Source organism: Quercus lobata, chromosome 3 (assembly GCF_001633185.2).
Source record: "Quercus lobata isolate SW786 chromosome 3, ValleyOak3.0 Primary Assembly, whole genome shotgun sequence".
In the NCBI taxonomy this organism is placed as follows: Eukaryota; Viridiplantae; Streptophyta; class Magnoliopsida; order Fagales; family Fagaceae; genus Quercus; species Quercus lobata.
The window spans coordinates 31,364,589-31,390,683 of NC_044906.1; the positions used below are offsets into that span (position 1 = coordinate 31,364,589).

Here is a 26,095-nt window from a genome sequence, read left to right on the forward strand (position 1 = left end):
GGGGCAAAACAAAGAAAAAAAGCCTACTGAGGGAAGGAAATGGAAGAAACTAGCTAGGGAACAAGGCCTAACAAAGGATGTAGTTATAAAGGGCCAAGAGACTGCAGTTGGAGGCAAACGTGGAAGAAGGGCAAAAAAGAAAGAAGTGGACGGGGAAAGAAAAGCTAAAAGGAGATGTGAGAGGGACTTAACCAACGATGCGTCAGCATCTAGTGAAACGGCAGTGGCTGCTGAGCAGCACCGTCGAGAACTTTGATTGCCTTGAGCTGGAACTGCCGGGGGCTTGGGAACCCCCGGTCAATCGGAGCGTTGCGTGATTACGTGCGACGTTGGGATCCCATGGTGGTCTTCTTGTTGGAGACTAAGAGAAAGATTGCAGGTATGAAGAAAGTGAAAGGTAAGATAGGTTATGTAAATGGTTTTTATGTCCAACAAAAAGGGAAGGGAGGGGGCTTAGCAATGTTTTGGAAAAAAGAAGTTAATTTAGAAGTATAAAGCTATTCCAGACACCATATTGATGCTGTGATTGTTGAGGAAGAAACTGGATTTAAATGGAGGATAACTAGTTTTTATGGGCACCCAAAGACTCATTGTAGAAAGAAATCCTGGAGCTTTCTTAACACACTCAATCGACAGTATCAATTGTCGTGGTTATGCCTTGGTGATTTTAATGAGATTCTTAAAAGGGAGGAAAAATTAGGAGGCCCCCCCAGACCCCACCAGCAAATTGAAGCGTTCCGAAATATCGTTGACAAATGTGGCTTCAAGGATATGGGGTACCATGGGCCTGATGATACATGGTGCAATCAATAGGAAGGGGAAAATAGGGTGTACTTGAGGCTAGATAGAGCCCTTGCAACAATGGACTGGCTGGATCACTTTCAGAACATCAAGGTACAGCACCTGATGGACACAACTTCTGATCATTTCCCCATTTTGTTAGCTGATGCGAAAGTGTTGAAGGAACGAAGGAAGTGCAGATTTCATTTTGAAGCCATATGGACTAGACGGGAGGATTGTAAGGAGTTAATCAAGGAAGTTTGGGATGGAGGAACAAACCTGGGCAGTCCGAATGGGCTTAGTACAGGACTCAAACAATGTGCAGAAGCCCTCTCAAATTGGAGCACAGCTGCATTTGGGCAGATTCCAAATAAGATACAGGAGAAAAAAAGGGCAATAAGTGATTTGATCAAGGGTGACAGTGAAGGGCATAATGGACCTGAGATAAACAGGCTAAGAAGAGAAATAAATAACCTGCTGGATGAGGAAGAAATGTGGTGGCAACAAAGGTCAAGGGTGCAATGGTTAGGGGAAAGGGACCGCAACACCAAGTATTTTCACCATCGGGCATCAGAGCGTAGAAAAAAGAACACAATCTCTGGAATATGGAGTGAGAATGGGGCTTGGTGTGAGAGTAAAGAAAGCATCGCCAATACAGTAATGGCGTACTTTGAAGGCATATATACAAGCTCCCACCCTACTAGAATTGATGAAGTGACGAACATGATTCCGGTCAAAGTAACAGGGGAAATGAATGCAGAGCTCACCAGAGACTTTACTAGTGAAGAAGTCTGAACAGCCCTTTACCAGATGCACCCAACGAAAGTGCCAGGCCCAGACGGTATGTCAGCAATTTTTTACCAAAAGTACTGGGAAATAGTTGGACCAAGTGTTACTAACATGGTGCTTAATGTACTAAATTCTGATGCTCCTTTGTCTGATATTAATAGTACTAACATTTTTTTGGTGCCGAAAGTGAAAAACCCCAACAGAATGAAGGACTTTCGTCCTATTAGCCTAAGCAATGTGTGTTACAAGCTAGTGTCCAAGGTCCTTGCAAATCGCCTTAAGGCAATTCTTCCATAGATAATCTCGGAAAATCAAAGTGCCTTCTTACCCGAGAGACTAATAACCGATAATGTGCTTGTAGCTTTTGAACTAATGCACTACTTGGACCACAAAAAGAGTGGGTTGGATTGCTTCATGGCGGTTAAACTCGACATGAGCAAAGTTTATGATCGAGTTGAATGGGGGTTTGTTGAGAAGGTGATGAGGAGGTTCAGATTTCATGACAAATGGGTTGGCTGGATTCTGAAATGCATCACAACTGTCACTTACTAAATCCTAATTAATGGGGAGGCTCACGGAACTATCAATCCAACTAGAGGACTTCAGCAAGGAGACCCGCTGTCTTCCTATCTTTTTCTGCTGTGTACGGAAGCTTTCTCTGCCCTCATTATTGATGCAAATAACAAACGAAGCCTCACTGGGATATCTGTTTGTAGGGGTTGCCCAAAGGTTACCCATCTGCTCTTTGCGGATGATAGCCTTGTGTTTTGCAAGGCAGAGGGGCAGGAATGTACCAAAATGGTGGAAATCTTTAATCTCTATGAGCTAGCTTCAGGGCAAAAAATTAATACGGATAAGTCCTCTGTTACCTTCAGCCATAATACAGCTCTTGAGCTTAGGCAGGAAGTTTTTGACATCCTTGGGCCCATGCAAGACTCAAGACAAGGTAAATATCTTGGTCTCCCGGCGGTAATAGGTAAGTCCAAAAACCAAGTTTTTGCAGAAATAAAAGAGAGAGTTGAAAGAAAACTCTCAGGGTGGAAGGAAAAAATGTTGTCGATGGGGGGAAAGGAAATTCTAATCAAGGCGGTCACGCAAGCGATACCTACATATACTATGAGCTGTTTTCTTCTACCAAAGGGTCTATGTGAAGATTTGGAAAGAATGGAGCGGAACTTTTGGTGGGGTTAGAAAGATCAGGAATCAAAGATGGCTTGGATTGGCTGGAGGAAAATGTGCACGTCAAAGGCACAAGGAGGCATGGGTTTCCGTAATTTCCATGCTTTCAATCTAGCAATGTTGTCAAAACAGGCGTGGCGTATCCTGAATAATCCAAACAGCCTTGTGGCACGTATGTACAAATCTAGATATTTCCCCTATGATGACATTATGGAGGCAAAACTTGGACACAACCCTTCATACGCTTGGCGAAGTATTTATAAAAGCTTGGAAGTCATTAGAAAAGGGACAAGATGGAGGGTAGGGAATAGAAGGACGATACATATATGGGAGGACAAATGGCTGCCCACTCCAACCACGTATAAAGTTTGCTCTCCCCAGGTGGATATTGAGGACTTTCCTATGGTCTCATCCCTGATTGATATGGACACAAGGCGTTGAAAGGTGGACAAACTCAGAAGGTATTTTTTACCTTTTGAGGTGGATGTCATTCTCAATATTTCACTTAGCTATACTCTGCCAGAGGACAAGATAATCTGGGTGGGCAACAAAAAAGGCATTTTTTCAGTCAAAAGTGCCTACTATGTAGCTATGACGGTGGTGGAAGAGGTGGAGGTTAGGGAAAGCTCATCTAGGGATTATAGAACCCCTTTATGGAAGAAAATATGGCAGCTAAAACTCCCTGCCAAGATCCGAATATTCGCATGGAGAGCTTGCATGGAGGGACTACCAACTCGACTAAACCTGGGGAGGAGAAGGGTGAACATTGAAACAAAGTGCCCTCTATGTGAAAAGGAGATTGAGAGTACTAGTCATGCCCTATTGTACTGCACTAAACTTTGGGATGTATGGTGGAGCTGGAATACTTGCCCAATACAATTACTAGCAAAAAAAAAAAAAGACTTGGTGGATGTTGCTATGTTGATTATGAATGCAAGTACCCCCCCCCCCGGGACCTCGAAATTCTCTATGCCACGGCGTGGTCTATATGGTATAATCGTAATCGGGTGGTCCATGAATCCCAATGGGAAACACCAGCCCAAGTTTGGGGGTATGGCCGACGAATCCATGGAGACTACAAGGGAGCAATGACAGTATGTCAACTAAGGAAACAACCCCCTGAAGTTGGTTGGGCTGCACCTCCCCTTAAAGTCTACAAAATAAATGTAGATGGAGCAACAAGTGTGGGAGGCTTATCTGGTGTGGGAGTGGTAATCTGTGACTGCAGAGGTACAGTCTTGGTGGCAAAAAGCAAGGTTTTGGCTGGATCATATGAGGCAGAAATTACTGAAGCTTTAGCAGTGGAAGAGGGTGTCCTATTAGCCAGTGAAAGAGGACTACACCAGATCATACTTGAGACAGACTCTTTAGCTGTGGCTCAAGCAATCAGCACACGGTCAAGCCATGGAGAAGTTGGTATAATTATTCAAGGAGTTCTTGTCCTGTTAGAATCCTTTAGTAGCTGGAAGGTGCAGCACTTGAAAAGGGACTACAACAGTGTGGCGCATGAGCTGGCACAGTTAGCAAAGAGTTTTGCAGAATCTCAGTTATGGGATGGTGTAGAGCCAGCAATACTACAACATCTCCTTTTAGCTGACAGAGCGAAATGTTAACATGTCTTGTAATTTGTAGTCCATGTGCTTACTGTTGTACTCCATTTTCTCTTAGGGTCCGTTTGGATTGAGCTTATTGTTGCTGAAACTGAAAACTGAAAACTGAAAACACTGTAGCAAAATAATTTTTAAATGTGTAAATAGTACCGTGTGACCCATTTTTAATATTTTTTAATACGTGAACAGTGTCAGCACAGTGCATAAACAGTACATTCACTGTTCATAACAGTAAAATTTGTCTCCCAAAGTCAACAAATGCGGGCCAAAAAAAAAAAAAAAAAAAAAAAAAAAAAAGAGAAAACGTGAACTGGAGAAAACGCGGACGCACAGACGCGGAGCCCAAACGCCCTCTTAATGAAATTCCAGATTTCTCATCATAAAAAAATATGTGGGTGTGACCCTTTTTACAAGGGCAAAAAATAAGATATGGTATCTTTGATTCATAGTCCTTGATTCTTGATCCTGTGTACGTTAATCCTTGAAATTTGTTTCTTAGATTTCATCTTATTTTCCTGTATCACCCACTAATAAGATTATTGTATTGTTGATTTTACCTTAAATTTACAGATGAGCTAATTATTTAATTCAAGGAACAAGGACAACTTATAGAGTTAGGGTTAGGCTCAATCATATGTCTACAGTTTGGGTCGACATTGGGTCACATTATACAATAGGCCCATGCCAAGATGGTGAGGTGTTCAATATTTTATTGTCTAAACAAGCCTCGAACACTACCCAGGTTAAAAGAAATTTCAACCTCAACAAAGAATATGTAAGCAACTCCAAAGGTACTTAAGGACCAATCATTTGTTAGAATGGTTTTCGAACCAATATTCAAAGTCCACCTTCCAAAAAATCTGTTTAACACTTTAATTGGCAACCGAGCAGATCTGTTACTCTTCATTCTTCAAGGATATCGTAAATGGAACATGCTTATAAATATTGGACCAATCACAACTAATGCACCAATTTTTTTTTTTTTTCTTTCTAATGAGAATATTCTCAGTTATATACATTACTTCATCAGTTTTTTTTTTTTTTTTTTTTTTTTGAAGAGAATATAGCATCAGCTTTTATTTTAAAACTGGTGTTTTAAAAAACCCAGCAATTTCGATTAAGGATCCATTTGAATACAACTTATTTTTGCTGAAACTGAAAATTGAAAAACATTGTAGCAAAATAATTTTTAAATATGTGAATAGTATCGTGGGACCCGTGAATAGTACGTAAACAGTGCGTGAATAGTGCACTTTGTCTCCTACACAGTGAATTCATATGATGTTACTATTCACGCACGAGAAAATTTAAAAAAAAAATATTGAAAAACGTGAAAAGGCAAACATGGATCCAAACCCTCACTAAGTTAACTATAACCGAGAATCTAGCAAATAAATAAATAAATATTTTTTTTCTTGTAATTTGCTTTCCATTTTTCTTTGGCCATGTCATTTCAATGGCAGTAATCTTAACCTTAACCTTAAATGCTGTTCTTATCCAAAAAAAAAAAAAACTTAAATGCTGTTAATAATGCTACCTAAACTTTCTTCCATATCCATAGTATTCATTAATTGGAGCTTTAAAGGCGACTGTTAATTAATAGGAAAAAGAATAAATGAAACTTTCATGCTCTCAAAAAAAAAATCTCATCATGTAATGCTTTTATAAGAACTTCAACTAAAGCGGCATGATATTCCTTATTCCACAGACAAAGATAAACTGATGATTTAGTTCCTGTAATACAATTCTTATTTCAGCAGAAAAAGAAAGGTCCTTAAAAGGCATATTTGAAACTCATATCCAATAAAACAACATTTGTCATTAAATATTGATGGGATTTGTTTAGAAAATGACTAAGCTTAGCTTAGGATTTCTGTTTTTTTTTTTTTTTTTCCATCAGAATAAGCATCTTTTATTGCACAAAAATGCAACGAAACCAGCTACAAAAGGTCTGTTTTGGGCCCATGCACATCTCTCTCCGAGGCTCCAAAAAAAACCTAAGGACAAGAGATGGGAACGGACACAAATCGATTCCAAAAGGCCGCCCAGTGAGCTAAGAGATGGATTAAGAATGAATGTCATATTGATATTAATTATGTGAAGATCAAATGACTTCTTCGATCAACCAATATTAATCGAGATAGAATGCAAAATTTTTAATAATTATATATGCTTACTTTAAAACAAATATCTTACTGGATGCTTTTTTTTTTCCCCCCATTTTTAAGCCTCTAGGAAATGGCTCAAGCCATGACAGGCCAATGGACAAAGAAAGCCCCTTATCATACAAAAGAGCATATGATCCTCAGTACCTCTAACCTACTTCTTGACGATTACAAGCAATACAACCATATGTATGCACAAGAAGATTGAATATTGGTAAGTGTCTTCCACCATGGAGGCCAGCCAAGTAAATCTCACAAGACCAGTAGAGAATGTGGTCATCGATAGACTCTTTGAAAATACAAACACACACCAACTACCATCAATCACATTTAATATTACTTGACACATATTTAATTCTTTAGTAAAGAAAATTAAGGGGTATTGTTCTTCACCCAACTTACTTTAGGCCTTCAGAAAGGAATGAGGCAATTGGTCTGATCCCCAATTTCAGGAGAAGGTGAAATTCCAAATTTAGCCTTAAAGACTAAAGAGAGCTTCACATGGAGTTCAAGACAAAAGTATGCAAACACATTCCCTTATTTTGTCAAAATCTCTCCTAGTCATTGTTGTCTAACTTATTCTCTGGAACACCTTTGATCAATTTCGCTAGCTGGTCATAGACATAGTAATAAGTAGGTCATGTTTCACATTTTAAGTCTTGTTCAAATAAGAGAGTATTCTTGGGAATCCATATGTGATTTCCTTATCAACACATTGTTCTCTCTCTCTCTCTCTCATTCTATGATGATATAATACAAACACTGGAGAGATTGTTGTTACCATAAGTGGAAGTTTCCTAAGTAGTCTTAAAATGGAAAAAAAAAAAATTGTGATAACCCATTTCTTGAATTTCAAACCAAACAATTAAATTATGAAGAGATGACAAATAGTAGGGTATAGAGGGAAGTGAGAGTGGACTGGTCCCCTACACTACACATTGTAAATCTAAAAATGGATCTAATCTATGCTTGGGAAATACAAAATTCTGATCTCATCTCATCATCCATCTTAATCCTAAAGTCTCTCCTCCATAAATAGCAAATACAGCGACTCCCAAAGATGGCAAAAACTAGCACAACCAATGCACACGCTCACCACAGTTCATGTACGGACAGGTCTATATAGGACAACCATATTCACCATTCCGATGCCTCCACGTCGTACTATTTTTTATTGTTTCGGTACCAAATGGGGGAGGTTAATCTATTACCGACAAGTAGTACATGTGTCCACGTGGGAGCACGCTCATGTGGGGTCTCTTGGGAGGTGCACGTGTCAGCACCACTAGATTGTCCCATCGTGTTTGACCGTAGATTGCGGGATCTTTGTACGGTCTTTGTGCATAGATTATTGAGCCAAGGCAGCTTTTTGTATGTGTGACGAACAAAAGACCAAAGGATTTTAGGTGTGTGTCTGAATTTTTCTTTTTCACTTTTTTTTTTCCTAATTTTTTTCCCCTTGTTTTAGGGAAGTAGGTGGGGTAAATAATTGTTTCATTATTATTTTATTATTATTTGTTTGTGATTCGGGGATGGTTTGGTTTCCTTTCCTCAATTCTTATAGATCTATTAGGTCTAATTCAATCCAATCATGTAAAAGTATAACAACAGAGAATTTGGTGGAAGGAAAACTTTTTTGGCATTTGATTTGATAATTATATGTTTTTAATTTGAATGGATTTACATTAGAGTTCTAAATTTCGCTATAATAATCATAAAATTCGCATATCTTACATGACATATGACATACGGATCTTGATTTTTTTCTAATGTTATAATGATGTTATCTATACTCTGAATTACATCAAGAAATATATGAAAAACGTTTATTACATTTTTTTTTTTTTTTTTTTTGGCTAGGTAAATGCGGGGGGGGGGGGGGGGGGCTTGAACCCCCGAGTAATCGATCTCTGTATAGCCCAGGTATCAACTCGCCTACATGGGGCAGCAATAAAAACGTTTATTACATTAATCTATATATAATAATTCTTGTGAATGTTAAATTACAAGGTACATTTGTAATTATATAGATGGAGTTCTTGGTAGTTATATAGATATTAAGTGAAACTTATTTAGACATTCCCTATTTTAAGTGATAGAGACTCTTTTTTTTTTTTAAATAAAAATAAAAAGTGATAGAGACTCATTAATTATTTGTCAAGATCATAATGATTTTTGAAACCATATGGTAGGCTTTAATGCAATTGAAACTTCATAATTTAATTTGAAATTGATGCAAAACTCTAGGATGTGTTTAAGAAATTACCCCTTTCACATTTTTTTTTCTTTTTTGGTCCATTAGAAACCCATTGTATTTGTGCAATACACAATATGAGGTAATATATTTTCTCACACGTAATCTATATTGTTCCAAAGAAATAAGTATTTGAATTTTTTTTAATTTATAATTAAATAATTTAGGGAAAAGAGATTTGAATCATAGAGGTTTTCATTAAAAACACCATATCAATTGAACTATAAAACTCTTACTAAATATTTTCTTTTTTTAAGTCTCTTATGAGATGGAAAAATGCATTGTCAATAAAAATTAGTTGAAACTAATACTTGCATTCTTAAGTCTCTTAGTTGAACCAATAATGATGATAATTTAGCTTACGGGCCAACTCTTAAAATCTTATGACCAAAAACATAGAATTGATTTATAGGCTCTTACCACTATGCACTTTTAGTATGATAGTCACTTTACAATTATAAATCTTGTGAGGTGAGGGGCGGGGGTAAAGGTCGAAGCTTAAATTCACAGGATGAGTTTCATATACATATACACTTAAATTAGGTTAGAATAAGTTTTATATTTCAAATCAAAGAATTTATAGGCTCTTTTGAGTTGAGATTTTACAAATGGGGACAATTAGGAGTTTATGCATAAGGAAGGATTACCCTCTCCTTTCAAAAATATGTGAGGCATGTGTGACCCAATGTCGACCCTAACTGTAGACATATGATTGAGCCAAACCATTGAGTTAAAAAATATGAAAGCAGTAATTGAAGTGTAATTACAGCATATGCTCTATTATTGTTTCAAAACTAACAGAGGTAAATACTTTAAACTTTGGTTTTCTTTTCTTCTTTTTTTTACATAGGGTTAAAAAAATTTCAAATGTAAGAAAACTAAAATGTCAAAGATGAACAAATTGAACAGGTAAAACACAAATATAAAATAAAAATTGTACAACATGAATATAAAGTAAGAAATTGTTGTAGAGATTTCTAATTCTTGAAAACCCTTCTAATAATTGACAAACCAATCCTAGCCACTCATAGCCCCAAAGTGATCACATTGTCGGCAGCTTAAAAAAAGCATATCATCCACAAACTTTAGAAATCCAATGGAAAAATTGAAGTTGGGGGAAAAGAAAAAATAAGAAGGGAATAAACACACCTTAAAGGGACTTTCCAAATCTAATAACTTTGGCAACTTTTGCAGAGGTGGAGGTAGAGAGAGCAACTGAAAATTTATAGTGTTAAAAATAACATACTTAATCATGGGAGTGGCAACTGAAGGGTTTGAACTTCAAAAGAGTGAAACAATTTTGAAGGGGAAAATGAAGAGTTGAGAATTGGAAGAAAGCAAAATTAATGGTGAGTTGGATTTAATGAGTTAAAGAATGTATAAGATTGTTCATAGTGAATTGGATTTAATGAGTTATAGAATGTGTAAAGTTGCACTATTTATTTATATATGAATATTGTTTTAAAAATGGAAGAAAAAAAAAGGTGACATGGTCGATGATGTGGCTCAACTGGAGCATAATAATAATAAATACTACGCTTCAACTTTTATATATAGGATAAAACTTAGGTATAGTACTTTAGATGCTATTCCTTAAGTTCCCTTCTTAAAATTCAACCATGTGGCTACTTAACTAAAAAATACATTTCCATTCTATGACAAAAAATCCACATGGCAGAATTTTAAGAGGGGAACTTAAGAAACAACACCTAAGTACTGTACTTAAGTCTTGCCCTTATATATATATATATATATATAGATTATCTCTCCCCCCCCCCCCTTCCTTCTCTCTCAAAATGCGTGAGTATTTTGTGTTATTTAGAAAAGTAAACTTTGGATCAACACGACACTAATATGACCTAATATATATGTATGTATATTATATATATATTATATAGATTATCTCTCTACCCCCCCCCCCCCCCCCTCTCGATCTCTCTCAAAATGCATGAGTATTTTGTGTTATTTAGAAAAAGTAAACTTTGGATCAACGTGACACTAATATGACCTAATAACACTAAATGCGATTTGCTGTGTGAGGCTTAGGTCATTTAACATGACTTGTCTCTAGAAATGAGCTAGTTAATACAAAATTATCTTTATCACATGACTTTTTGAGTTTAGTACTCTAGGAATAGCTAATTCTCAATGCAATTTTTTTTTTCTAAAATTTGTTTTTGTATTTTTCACCTTCTAAATTAATTTTTCATTTCAAAACCAAAAAAAAAAATTATTTTTCTCATCTATAAAACAAGTTTTTAAAAAGAGAAAAATCCTCAAACACCTTGAATTTCATTTTTTTTCTTTAGCTTATTATATGACAATTCATAAGAGCAATAACATATTTTACTCGCACAACTCATTAAATCATTCCAAACTCATCCGCTTATCTTCAAATTCAATTATGTTAACATAAAATTGAACATTTAAAATCTAAAATTTTAAAATTTGGACTCGAAGTCTCAAATCCATCCTAAGCTTTTTTTTTTTTCTTTTGAGAAGGAAAATCCATCCTAATTCCTACTGATTCAAGAAATTTCAAACCCTTATTAATTAAGAGGTCTGGTTGAAGTTCTAAATATTTTATTACGAGTTATGGAAATTGGAAAGCAAGGGCCACACATTTACGTGAGTTGTCATTCATTTGGTGTACCAACCTATTTTGGTCATTAACTGCTTTACTCATTGATTAGTGAAAAAAAGAGAGGAAAATATTAGTTCATGTAATTTGTGCCCCATTTTGTTTGGTTTGATATAGTTTTTGTTCTGTTTGGACCTCTTTACATATAATTGGCATCGAGCTATCTCAATTCTCACATGCTTTATATTCATTGCTTATATCTTTCTTAAAAAAAACATTCATTGTTTATATGTTTTATAGCATTGTGATATTTCTATTTATCTTTAATTTCCACCCATATATTAATGTGCTCTTTTGAGTATTTTAGGAAAGACAGATACATTTTAATCAAAACAAGATGCCTTCTTCTAGCATCATCTAGGTTATGTGTTTGTAGTTGGTGTTAGGTTCTAAGAAATTAGGAACTAATGTATTAGAACTTCAATTTGTTTTATGTTGGTAAACCATGATCAAAACATAGAGTCTAGGTTTAGGCTTGTTCAAAGTATGTTTATTTGTAAAATTGGAATCGAGTGATTGCAGAATTTATTGAACTAAATCTGCAAGGCTCGATCGATCGAAAATTAGACTCGATCGATCAGTCCAAACTCTACTTAAACGTATTAGGGTTCAAGTAAAACACTCCTATATATAAGGGAAACCCTAAAATGTTTTTGAGTGCCGTTTTAGAGAGATTAGAGTGCCTCTTGTGCCTCTATTGGTTTTTAGGTTTTTGTACCCAAACCTCTCTAAAGTCTTGGTTGCTTGAGAGTTGTATTGTTGCTCATATTTACGGTTTGTGTAAATCTCTTGTGAGATCTAGAGGAGCTTTCCTTTACACAAACTTAGGGTTTTCAAAGAGAAGATTTATCTACGCCTTAATGATCAATTCAGCCGCTGCCATTAAAACTTAAAGAATACACAAGCGGGTGTGCTTGTATCTGGTGGTGAATCCAAGAAAGAAGGAGTCCGTGAATTCGGAGCTTGCACGTGGTCATGTCAGTAAGTTCTACTGGTTGGTAGCAATAAGAAGTCGAGCGTGGGGGCTTGTAAGTCTTATTGTATGAACTTCGATTCTTTCAAGATAGTGGATTCAAGTTTACCTTGAGGATAGCTAGGTCAAATCCTCCCCAGGTTTTTACCAGTTTGGTTTCCTGGGTGATCATATCATTGTCTTATTTATTTTCCGCTGTTTTGCATGATTTGATCTTTTATATTGTGATAACCTAGACTTATTTAATTGGACTAAGTAACAACTTGGCTAATTACCTAGGTTTAATCAATTGTTTAAAGGGTCTAAAAACTGACAGTTGGGATTTGTAATGTGTTTGGGTTATCTAATTGTAATTGGGATTTATTGCTTTTAAATGAGTTTTGTCACATATTGGCAAAGGAGAAAATTGTCAAGTCTAGGTCTTAGGTTGGCGAACTATAATCAAAAGTTATTTTGTATTAGTCTTAGAAGTATATTTTTGAGGTCCAAGTCAACTACATAAGTTCTACATTTCAATTTTCAAGTTTTAGCCTTTCGACAACTTTTGATAGCTTGTCGATCAATCGAAATGTTAAGTTCTTGATTGATTGATTATATTTTGGATTGATCAAATAGCAGTAAACTTAAAACGTAAAATGGGCCTATTCAGCCAATCAAGAAACTAGAGTTTCGTACGTACAAGCCTAAGATGTGTGTGTGTGTAACTCTAGTATACATGCAAAAGACTTTTGGAACTCTACTAATTGTAAATCTAAAGGTAGTGCGCTTCCTGCTCTTAAAAGCCTATACCAGTTAAAGTGAAGCATATTCAGTTCCAATGCTATTGAAGTTGTTTCATATGCCAAAAAAATCAATACTAGACAAGAATCTTCAAATGGGTACTTGAAGTCGTGGACAGAGGTTTGTGTGCAACAAACCCCATAACTGAAGGAGTCCATGGACTCAAAGCAGCATGGGTAATGCTAGTAAGTTCTACTAGGTGATAACAATTTAGAATTTGTTAATTCTATTTTCTAAATTTATATTTAATTAGTGGATTTGTTTTGCTTTAGGGAGGCTAGGTTTAACCTCCTCAGTTTTTTTCACTTTAAAACTGTTGCTCTATTGGTTTTCTCTGAGTTACCATATTGTATGTTATTTTTTCTATTCTTTCTATTGATTGTGCAATATGGTATTTGTTTGGAATTTTGCATAACCAAGGACCATTCATAGCTTGACTAAGTAACAATTTGACTTTAAAACCTGATTAATTGGGGTCTAAAAACTAACAAACACCGCCAAAATCAATAATTGGATTCTAATTGCCTATCCCATCGAGTATAACTAAAATGGTACTCTATTCCATCTCTTTCTATCATCTTGTCACTCACACCATTCAATTCAAAGGTGAAGCCAGGCGCAATTGCCCTGACCCCATGTAAGAAACCCAAGGACCCCATCTACCCTTTAGCCTTGCCCCTCGGCCCCTCAACATCAGAAAAGTAAAATCACCCCCTCTCCCAAGGAGCCTTATTAGCCACCACTACCCCTAGAGACAGAAAAAGATTCCACTCGTTAGATTTATTTCTAAACTTAAATTAAAAACAAAAATCCATCGATGATGATGCTATGTAATTTTATATAAACAATTAAGCCATATCGAAAACCTTTTAGGTATATTGTTATATTTCCAAGTTCCAATCATTACAATGATTTTTTTTTTTCAATTTACTTTTAATTTTGTGTAAAATTTTCTTATTTAAATTGCACTTTTTTGTATAGATAATTCAATAGTTATAACTGGAATGAGAGATTTGAACCTTGTATGTATTTATTGGAAACATTTAAAATGTGCCAACCAATTGAACTACTAAGATTCTTGGCATATATAGATTGATCTCTTAAGTTAATTTGTTATTAAAGGTTTATTGATTATTTTTTATCATTTAATTATATGAATATATTTTGTAGTTAGATTGGATTATGAAGAAATTTGAGCATAATAATGAGTCCTAATCCTTGTTTAATGAAAAAAAAGAATTCATATTACAATTGCAGAGACGAATACCAAATTCTAAGGGTTTATCTAAAGTCTAAACAAAGACATTGCTAAACAATCAAACATAACTTTTAATTGGCAATTTGGAAAAATATGATGTCACCTTAGTCCAAATTGGACCAAAGAATATGCTAATGCTAAGTGATTGAAACTTACTATTAGAATAACTTTGTTAACTTCATAATATCATTCTCTAGAACAATTATATTTATATTTACATTTATTTATTTATTTTCTTATTTATGTCTTCTTCTTTTCTTTTTCTTTTTTCAAAATTAATCTTGCCACTTTGGATCAAAATTCTAGCTTCGTTTAGATTATCGGCTGTGAACATAATCTAAGACTTTTTTAGGTACAGTCCATGTTAAATCTAATTAATTATTTTATGTGTAACAAGAACTAAGCCAATCCATGGATTGCACAAAATATATGTACCTTCATGAAGCTTGGCATAAGAGGCCTAAGAGTTTGATTTTATCAGAACTCTCTTCCTTTACTTGGGCTTGGGACCGGTTATGAACTAATATGACTTTTTTTTTTTAATAAGTTTATGATTTATTTAAATAACATACACAAATGATTTTATGAATTACCACATAATTGGTTGAAAGAGAGTCCTCCAAATTAGTTTAGAACAGAACTTTGATCCCTCTATGTTTTACATGGATATTAAAATTATTTTTATTTCTGTATAATAGACATAGCATAGATATTTATATGCGCCATTTTGTTTTCAAAATTAAAAAATAGACATTCTTAACATGCCTTATAAATATTTAGAAATAAAAATGAATCATACCATCACCATCAATAAAGAATACTCCCTCTTTAAAAAATTCAATTTTTTTTAAAAGGAAATATCCTTTATTATTATTATTGTGGGGTAATTTCCCGCACAAGCTGTTTGTCCGCTTTGGAGAGCCAAGCTCGCATGGTTTTGTTCTGCAAGCGACATGGGAAGACTTTGAGTGCAGTAGTGGTACACTCATGCTTGTGCCAAGAGTAGGGCACTTCTCTTGCCGATGTAGGACTGCACTCAAAGTTTTCCCATGTCGCTTGCAGAACAAAACCGTGCGGGCTTGGCTCTCCAAAGTGGACAAACAGCTTGTGCGGGAAATTACCCCACAAAAAAGGCGCTTTTAAGGCCAGTGCCCATCAAGAGTATTATCTGCTTTGGGGTGGGGTGGGATTGGCTTGGCCATGTCCTGGACCCGACACCCGCACGGTTTTGTTACCCTTGTGCAGGGCACGCCTTTACCATTACTACACACATGTGTAGTAGTGGTACATTCATGCTTGTGTCAAGCGCTTATAAGGCATGAGTGGGGCGCTTCTCTTGCCGATGTGGGACTGCACTCAAAGTCTTCCCATGTCGCTTGTAGAACAAAACCGTGCGAGTTTGGCTCCCCAAAGCGGACAAACAGCTTGTGCGGGAAATTACCCCACAATTATTATATAGTAAAAATGTACAAGTTTCTAATACTATCTTCCTTAATTTAAACTTTTATAAAAGAGGGGTATTGTTTTTCTCCAAAAACAAAAAATATGTGAAAGAGGGGTATTAACTTTTTAAAGTGAAGTGTATGTTAGAAAATTTATTTATTAACTTTTCAAAGAGAACTTCATTTTGGGACATCCTAAAATAGAATAGATGACTTACAGTTTGGGACGTAGAAAGTATAAGCTTTTTGTAGCAATGTAATTATTTAGTACTTCAAGAAATACATACCCTACCATCACATGAATAGTCTTATCATGAATTTAGTCTTATCATGAATTATTTAGTGTCATAATTATTTAGTCTTATCATGAATTTAATTATTGTGATCTAGCTACTATTATTTTTAGGGGGGGCGCACATTTATTGTGCTACTAGAACACTAAAGAATTAATCCTTGTAGCTTACCATCATCATTAACAAAGAACTTGATTTTTCAATTTTTACAGTCATGTATCTTATTGTCGTAACTTGAAAGAACCAAAGTTCAAATCTCCCACCCACACTTGTAGTAACAATATATATATATATATATATATATATTTATAATCATAAAACCTAAAAAAATATAGTATAAAATACCAAAAAATTATGTACCAAGTAAAAATTAAATATGAAACTAGCTAACATAAGCTAAAATGACTAGAACATAAAATTAGAATTGAAAATTGGAACAAAAGGATATAGTGTATTGATTTAGTAGGGAAATTTTCATATGTGTCGGGCTTATGCACCCTCCCTCTCAATGACTTTTGGGTCCCACACATGTAGGATCCACATTTCAATGGGAGGGAGGGCTCATAAGCTAGGGCAAGAGATACATTCCTTGATTTGGTAACCACTATGAAATATTTGGGCATTACAGTCAGAACAAGAAGGAATTAATAAGTTTTCTCATATTAATGTGTTCCATGCATGGATTAGAAAATAATATAATAATAATAAAGAAAAATATAGTCAAACTTCTATTAATTTTTTTGAAAGTTTTGATAATACAATTTCAATTGGAGTAGTTTTCTTTAATATTTATTGACAATTTAAATAATAGAATTTCATATTTTTTAAAGCAGTATATTTTAAACAATTTTAATTGATGAACTTTACTAAAATATTTGGGGGGGGGGGGGGGGGGAACCCACCATAATAGTGTTATGGTAGTAAAGGAACATGTACCATTTACCCAAGTTATTTGAAGAGATCATATTATTTATGAATAAATTTTTAGTATATTTTTATGTGATATATAATATAATGTGATACTTGTTAATGTCATGATACGTTATGGAAACTTAAACGTTTGAGTGCTAAGTTTTAATACATATAACTAGCAGTTAACTTTTAGTAAACTCTTGCAATGCATGTGAAAGTTTAACATTTTTTTTTTTTTAAACTTTTTTTTTTAATTTTTTGTCTCAATATAAATTATAAAATTTATTGTAATTATTAGTAGATATTTTAACATGATTATATTAGTATATGGAACCATCTATTCTTCCATTTAAATAAAATATAATACAACAAATTTCTATTAGAATGTATAAATATTAGTAATAGGGTTTGTATTCAGGAATTTGATAACAAAGCTTGCTTCCTACTATATAATTATTGTGTGATCCTTTTCTTCAAAACATTTTTGGAATGAGACATCTTATTTCATTGTAAATAATCATCAAAATTATTTTTAAGACACTAAGTAAGCAATTTATTAATAAAAAAGAATAAAATAAAATAACTTTATAATTTATAAAATTATACAAATAACATATTAATAAATTTTCAGTTACATATGTCTCCATTTTTAAATATTTTCAACAAATTTGAAGTGGTGGCAGGACAAGACAATAACCATGTGAGGTGAGGGTGAAGCACCCATCCCCTAGCTCCACCCTATCCTATTGTCATCCATATAGAATAGCTATTATAACCCCTTGTCATCAATACAAATTTCATGTTCCACTTTTTGTATTTTATTTTATACTTCACCAATCATAATATACTATGTGTTTGTTTAACTTTCCTTGTAAAATAACCAAAGTTTAAAATGAAAAAAAATAAAAATAAAAAATCAAACACATAACATACCATGATAGATGGAGCATAGAGTAAAACACAAAAGGTGAGATAAAATTTTTATATTCTTCTAGGGAATAACAATTTCCACTAACAAAAAGGCAATCAAATAACTGAATAATTATTACATGTAAATAATAATTTTCCTAATATTTCTTTTATATAGAGAATTCATTATACGCTGAAGATTTAATAATTCACAAATATAAAAATTAATATAATATAATATTAGTTAAAATTAGTTATAATCTTATTTGGTTGTACAAAATTTAATGAGGTAACACCATGCACATCTTTATATTCATCATGAACAAATGGAGAAGATCCCAATCCAATAAAGTTCTAAACTGTTTTGATTTGAACTTACTTTCAGCTGGTTTCTTTTTCTTTTTTAGTTAGACCTTATTTAACATATATTTATTGATAGACTATATAAATTCTACATGCATTGCCTCTCTAATGTCAGATCGGGTTTTCCTTATATTCATATTAGGGCTTAATTCTTATAGTATTACTTTCCTATGTGTCAACTTTAAATTTTTATGAAAATAGAGAACAGTGACAATTTTTTTTCCCCCAACTATTTTCTGTTTGACATGTCTTTTCGTGGTATGGAGATGAAATTATGTAAGAAAGTTACGTTATCAAATTATTTCATTATATATGAATGTACTGGTGGCAGAACCCACTATTATTATGGTTTTATAATATATATACATAAAACACATGCACACACAAATTTTAGTTTTATTATAAAACACATACATATGGTAATTACCATCTCCTCCCTTTGTCTTCCGCCAACACTATTATCAGGGTTTAAATCTAATTATTCTAGTTGAAATGCATGTGTGCCTATAAAAAATTCTGTAGTTGATTATCAAAAAAAAAACCATTCTGTAGCATCCTTGCAGTACATGATTATAGAAGCAACCATTAAGAAGAAAGATTATACTGATAATTAAAAATTAAATAGATAAGCTTGATATAGATGTTGGAAAATGATAGAACAAGACATACTCTCCTCACAAAGCACACTGGAGAAATAAGCTCTGGTGATCAGGTCCTTCGTAATGCTATGCAGTTTTAGGGTTGAGTTCTATCATATATATGCACAGTAATTCTAATAGTGTGATTACAAGAAAAAGCTTATACCATAGCGCTTGGTATAAGTCAAAGCAGGATCATGATCATCACCAAAGGCTGAAGAGAAGTTGGTCACAATGCCATCATATGATTCACATCCAGGTACTACCTAAGAAAAGACATGAAGTAATTCATTGATAACTTAATCTTCCTTTTTAAAGCACTACTGTAGGAGAATCATTTATAAATAGACTTTGATGTTTGCTAAAAGCAGAGGGGAAAAGGAACGAAAATAATTTTGAAAATTGAAAATATATTCAGGGATAACTCTACTACAACAATAAGCAAAACTCTTGGGTAGCATATTTCTTCTTTCAAAAGCATTTTGACTTCCACAATATGCACCAATTTGGCAGAGAAAAAGAAAAATTTACCATCCATCCCCTCTACCTAGTCAACATTACACATCATTGCAATATATTACATTTCAATTTCCAATCACAATATTTTAAAATTTCTCCAAAGTCATCAAAAAAAAAATATGAATGATGTCACAAGATTCATCTATTCAACTGAATATAATTAGCATTTAGACTTAGTTGAGTCCATTCCTATATTTTATATATATATAAAGAGGAAAAAGAAGAAACTAGAAGGAAAAGAAAAACAATGAACATATCACATTGACCAGTGACCACTCAAAACAATTTAAGGATTAATAGATCATATATACTAGATTCAAATACAAAACTGCAATCCCTATGATGTTTGAACATTCACCTCAAACTCAAACTTTCAAAGAGAGAGAGAGAGATAGTTATCTGGCAGTTATGAATCAAGATATCAAGGAATGTCCCAAAATCACCATAAAAAACATGTGTGTCAATCTTAATATTTTTCAGATTCCAATAAGAAATAGTCTCTTGCAAAAACTAAATAGGGAAAAGAACCCACATTTATATGATGATCATATGATAATTTGATGATACAAGAAAATTACAAAAATGCATTCAATTTTTCTCACCCTTCTACTTTTTGTTTCTCGATCAAATTCTGAATACACATCTAATGAAACCTAAGTAAACCAATCGAGATGGTTACAAGTGAACTCTAAACCATTTGTTTTTGGAGTAGCATTAATATTTATGTATACACAATAATCACTTGAGACAAAAGAAGGTTAAATAGCATGATCACTTGTGTCCACAGGTTATAAACCATCTACCTCCCTAACTCAATCATGTCAGATTGATTTGAGTGCTTCCCTCATCAAGCTTTAAAAATGGAAATATAATAATGTATCCTTCAAAGGTGACAAGGAATGAGATTCCCAAAAGGACAATCAACATCAGCCTACCATAGAAAACAACTTTTAATCATGTTTTAAGGGTTTGTTGTCCAGGTAAGGTAGATGAGGAACTAGCCTCTCGAATTCTCAATATTCCATTCTTCCATGGGCTCAAAATCTATTTTATTATCTACCATATCCAACATGTGTGTGAATTTTTAGCTGGCATCTATTAATAGAAAAGATAATCTAGCTTTTGTCTGTTTGCTTGATTATAGATCTAATTAGATTATCTTTAACCTACTACCTAACCGGATCTCACTGTTTATAGGCTCGTGAGTTTTCCACTTCTCCAATACTTTTGTCCTTCATTAGGACACTTTTGCTTTTTTATTTGGGTAAATACTATACACATCAGAGGTGTCATTAAAGTCGAATTCCCCCTCTCTCTCTCTGCATGACAGAGAGAGAGAGAATAACTGTCTAACAAGTTCCACGTCTATTAACCAATATGGACGGGATTGAGATCACATTGTCTAGTACCAGCAACATATACCTTATCTTCATACCATATGATAGTGCAAACTGTCTAAATTTAAAATGACCCACTAGACGAATTGCTTAGATAATGGAAGACATATCCACATATCATCATTCCAAACTGCAATCATCTTTCCCTTCAATAAATGGCCGATATCCCATTTCCAATTAAAATTACATAGAGGAGTAATCATTAACAACATATATTTATACAAAATCCACTACTAGAACAAATTTATCAAGCTAGCACAACCATCATAATTGCTCCTCCTAAAATCCACTACTTGGTACTTATTCTCCCACTCCTATATTAGAGAAATTTCAAAGGGTATACCCGCAAATATTCCCAAAACATGTTCTGATCAGACACATAGTAACCACCAAGAAAAAAACAAAGAAACAACCATCTAAGAGAGAATTGAAGTAGGAGAAGAAAGATATACCCAATAACTCATTTTTCTTTTTCTTTCTTTCTCTATGAACTTGCATTAGGAGGAACAGGAGGAGGAGTATTTGAAGTATTCATCTTTGGCTTAGGCCTTTTCCTCTTCTTCTCATAGCTGACCCCTCTGGCTTTAGCCTGAAAATCACGAACCTCACGCAAATACAGCCTCACAGCTCTTGCACCAAAGGGGTTTGCTTCTGGTCTTCCACCATGTTCTTCATACGCGGCACGGAGGCGGCCAATAAGAGCATCAAGGCTTCCCCAAGCTTGTCTTAGAGGGCAAGGACAAGGAGCAGGAGGGTTAGGGAGACCAAAGAAAGGGCAAGTCTGGTTGTGGACTTTGGTCTTGCCAAATTGGTCTAAGTAGCGAAGGAATTCAAGGACATGTGCACCACTGCACATGGGGAGTGAGAGTGGAGGCCTGTGGTTCCTCAAGTACTGGCAAAAGGTGTTCCAGTCTCGGCGCTTTTGGTTCTCATAGCGGCTTGGAGTAGTACTGGAAGTAGACGACGGTGATGAGGATGTGGCAGTGGATGGAGTTGTGGGAGTGGTGGGAGTAGTTGGGCTAGTAGCTATGTTGGGTATGAGGTGGTTTTCGTAGCTGGGATTGTTTGCTTGTGAAACTAAATCCATGGTGAAAGAAAAGGTTTTTGCTTCTGGGTTTTGTTGCTTTCGTAGGAATTTTGCTTGGATCTTGAAAAGTTGAGATTTTGTGGTTGGTCTTCTTGTTCTTCTACTACTACTATTTTAGGGTTTCCTTCGCAAGTTTAGACTGAAAACAGGTTTCGGAGAGAGAAAAAGAGTATGATTCTTACAGCTGTGAATGATTAGATGGGAAATGGAAGATTACAGTATCCAAAAGAGGAAAAACGCTAAGATTTTGCATGGCAACAGAGAGAAAGGGATAGAGAGAAAAAGGGGGTGTTTATGTGGAAAATAATGGTAAAATGGGAAGAGAATAAGAGATTCTTTCTCTTTAAATGTTTGTCTTTGGGCTTTTTTTGTTTAAGCAAAGAGTCAGCAAGAAATCTTTAAGGACTGCAGTTATTGAAGAGAAAAGCGTTTTAAGAATGGCTGCAGCTCATTAGATTTTCTTTCCAGGAAAAGGGAAAGCAACTGAGAGTTTAATACTGGTCTCAGAGAGAGAGAGTGAGAGAGATAGAAAGAGAATCAAGTGGTCTAGAGGGTCAAGAGGTTCAGACTGTGTAAAGAGCTTGAGGTTGAAATAAGGAAGTAAAGATAACATGAGAGTGTTTTGTTATAATAGGACAACTTTAGCAGTGAATAGAAAGATGATGGTGACCAAAGAAAGACAGACATATTGTTGTCATCACACACTTCTTAGGCGCGTGCAAACACTTCCCTAACATTTATATTTTCCTTTTTTTTCTTTTCCATGTCTCAAATGTCTTTTACTACTTTGAGAGCACTTTCCTGTTTAAATTGGAGAATTGATGGGATTTGGGAATTTGGGATTTTGGATTGGTAGAGGAGTGAATTTTTTTTGATAGCAACATTTGGAGGAACCTTCAAAGCAACTACCTCTATACTCTCATCCAAAATGGTGTACCATGGTCTCAAGTTTTATCTTAGGTGAGATATCAATGGACTCATGGTAGTGCGAAATGTTAAACAAAGTGTATAACATGTACTCGGTTGAAATAAGGGTCATCAAATAGCCCATGACCCATGGACTGACCCAGTAGCCCGCTAGCCCACCAGGCTAATGGGCGGCCCGGCCCGGTAATATTGAAGCCCGTGGGCAGCCCAGTAACCCAATGGGACAGGCTATGGGTTGGTTTCTTTACCCATGGGCGCCCGATGGGCCGGCCCGTTAGCCTAGCCCATTAGCCCAGCCCCTTAGTCCGACCCGTTGTCCAAAATTTATAACAAAATAATTTGGGGGTTAGGTGGGTGAGGGATTGAACTTTAGACATTATAAAAACTTTAAGACCACACACCTAACCACTAAATACTTGGAATGATTGTGATACAATATGCATAATAAATATATATATTTTGGTATTAGTCTAGTAGTTTTGATTTTTAAACAAAGTTACTAAGATGACTATTGCCCTACCTCTGTGCCTCTGGAAAGAAAATCATTTTTTCCTTTGATAAATTCCAATTCTTTCCTTACAAGTTACAATGATACAATCATAGCAGAAATTTCTTTAAAAAAAAAAAAAAAGCTTACCATTGGTTGGAAGAAATTCTTTCCTTAATGAGTTGATATTTGATTCTTCATATATTTCCTTAAAGAATTGATATTTTATTCCTCAAATATTTCCTTTAAGAATTGATATTTGATTCTTCAAATATTTAAATATTTGAAGAATCAAATATTGTTCAAACGGTAAGCATTCTTAAAGGAAATTTCCCTTAAAAATTCTTAAATATTTCCTTTAAGAATTGATATTTGATTCTTCAAATATTTAAATATTTGAAGAATCAAATATTGTTCAACCTAGTTGGGATGTACACATTTTGTAGTGATGCAACTATTTTCAATCTAATATATTCATGAAAATTTCAATGTACTTATTTATTTTTATCAATACAAGTTAATTAATCCTATTTTAGTACCTTTTTAAGAGGTATGTCTTAGTATTTTTTTTAATAGAATCTTTTTAGTAGATTTAATTGTTCAATTTGATAGTTTGTAATAATATATAATTATAATTATTTTGGTTAAATTTTTATAACCCCATTGAAGACCTGTTAAAAATGCCCATGGGTAGCCCATTAAACCCATCTCACTAGCCCAGCCCGCTAAAGCCCAAGTGGGCATTGCCCATGGGTAGGGCCATGGGCTAGGTTTTTCCATCCAGCCCGGCCCGACCCAGCCCATTGACTAGTCAACAGCCCATTAAGCCCAGCCCATTAGACCCATGGGCTAAGTAAAAGCGGGCCGGGTCGGCCCGGCCCGACCCATTGACGAGGCCTAGGTTGAAATGAAAATATCTCTGTCTTCCTCAATGTGTTAGGTAATTCTCCATTAATTATATTTAGGCATAGTTGTGTATATAGGGTCCATATTGGGGTGTGATGTTAACTATCAATATTAATTAGTTTAGACATCACACCTATAATTTTCACATAATGACTCTATTAATTAGATTAAATAAGTTAACTGTGTTTTTATATTTTACGTACGGAGTGGGAACTTTACACTTCGGTACTGTTCTTTTAAGGGACAATTGGCTATCACTTTAGGTGAAAAAAAGGACAGGACCTTTAATTTAGTTAACCGACGGTACTATTTCATTGTTAAGAAATTTCGCACGAAAATACAATCTTTACTGATCAGTTTGATAACAGTTAAAATTGATGAGAGGTTGGTAGTTGCTTGCAGAATTAGTCACTGCACTTCACTTACTAGTGATTTCAAAATAATGAAAATGACCATACAAACAAAGTCATGGTACACTGAAAGCTTGCACTTTAATTGGAACTTGTGGTTAATGTTTGGGGTAATGTGTATGAAATATGTCAACCGGTGCAGGCTGAAGCAGCTGCAGTTATCTGAGCATTATAACTTGCAAAGGCCGAAAATATGAAGAGAATTAAACTGGAAGGTGATACTAAAAATTGTTTTGTTGCTATTAAAGAGAATTGTTCCTATGCTACCTGGCCTATCCAAACTTTAATTAGTGATGCTTTAGACCTTAGCAAATCTTTTGATATTTGTAATTTTATTGGTTTACAAGAGAGATTAATTCTGTAACTTATTGCTTAGCCAAATTTGTGAGATGTTGCTCATAGGTTAAGAAGCACAGACTTAGTTATGAGTACGAGTATGATACAGCGATACAAGTCATTTTTGAAAAATTATGACATTACACAGTAGGTACGACATGGGTACAGCAATTCAAATGGAGTGTCCGTACTTCCTAAGGCCTGTTTGATAGAGGAGTTTGAGTAATGTTGTTTGAGTATTTTTGATATATATGTGGGTGAAAAAGTATGTGAAAAAGTGTGTAATATTGTTTAAAATGTGAAAATGTGTATTAGAACTTATTTGCCAAACAGGACTTTTTTTTTTTTTTTTTTCTTTGGGAGGAGGGATGCTTGCGCTTAAATTTCCTTAAAAAAATCGAGTATTCTAATACATTCTGTCCTAGCATCTAATAAGGAGGTGAAATGGGAGAAAAATCGATGGCAAGCAAAAATTTTGTTGCAATCTAGCAATTGGTATAAGGAATCTGGACGAATAAAGATAGTAGAATTTATTGCTAATTGTCCAGGTGATGGACCTTTCATGTGTAAGAGAGATCATCATACAAATATGCATGCTAGCTAACCATGAAATTTATGTTTCAACAATGGGTATATTGAACTTTTGGATTTATTCGGTTTGATTTTATAATCAAGCTGTAATTGGTTAATTTTATAACGAATATCTAATGTTATGGGTGGGGCTATTCACGGGTCAAGTTTCCTATAAACCCATAACCATACTAGTTGAAAAATACACACAAAACAATAAAATAGTTAGTATATAAAACAAATTTACCATGGTTCGGTTAATTCCAAACCTACATTCACGAGAAACACCAACTAAAATTCACCATTAATAATAGGAATTATATACACAAACTCCCGCTAGAACTCTCAAACATATTAGTCAAGACAACACATGGGCTAGAGGTGGAAATCTATTAAGTCTAGCCCATGGTAGGAGAATTTTAGAGAATTCCTTATTTATTTTGAAATTCCATGTTGACTTAAACGAATAA

The 26,095-nt window shown here is 34.6% G+C and overlaps 2 protein-coding genes across 3 annotated transcripts; one reads left to right on the top strand and one right to left on the bottom strand.

The window, feature by feature from the left end:
* The first annotated feature begins 861 nt into the window (after positions 1–861).
* Positions 862–1,575, top strand: LOC115980738. The gene has a single exon (XM_031102960.1). The coding sequence runs from the start codon at positions 862–864 to the stop codon at positions 1,573–1,575; it is 714 nt and encodes a 237-aa protein (XP_030958820.1).
* Positions 1,576–18,955: 17,380 nt separating this feature from the next.
* Positions 18,956–22,566, bottom strand: LOC115979170 (protein LIGHT-DEPENDENT SHORT HYPOCOTYLS 1-like). 2 transcript variants are annotated; one of them, XM_031101141.1, is made up of 2 exons: positions 21,355–22,566; positions 18,956–19,248 (listed from the first exon to the last, which is right to left on the bottom strand). In XM_031101141.1, exon 1 carries the CDS (start codon positions 21,987–21,989, stop codon positions 21,387–21,389), a length of 603 nt encoding a protein of 200 aa, XP_030957001.1. In that variant the 5' UTR covers positions 21,990–22,566; the 3' UTR covers positions 18,956–19,248; positions 21,355–21,386. The 2 variants fall into 2 exon arrangements, with proteins under 2 accessions (XP_030957001.1, XP_030957000.1); XM_031101140.1 differs by having other exon boundaries at positions 18,956–19,252; positions 21,355–22,565.
* Between the last annotated feature and the right edge of the window lie 3,529 nt (positions 22,567–26,095).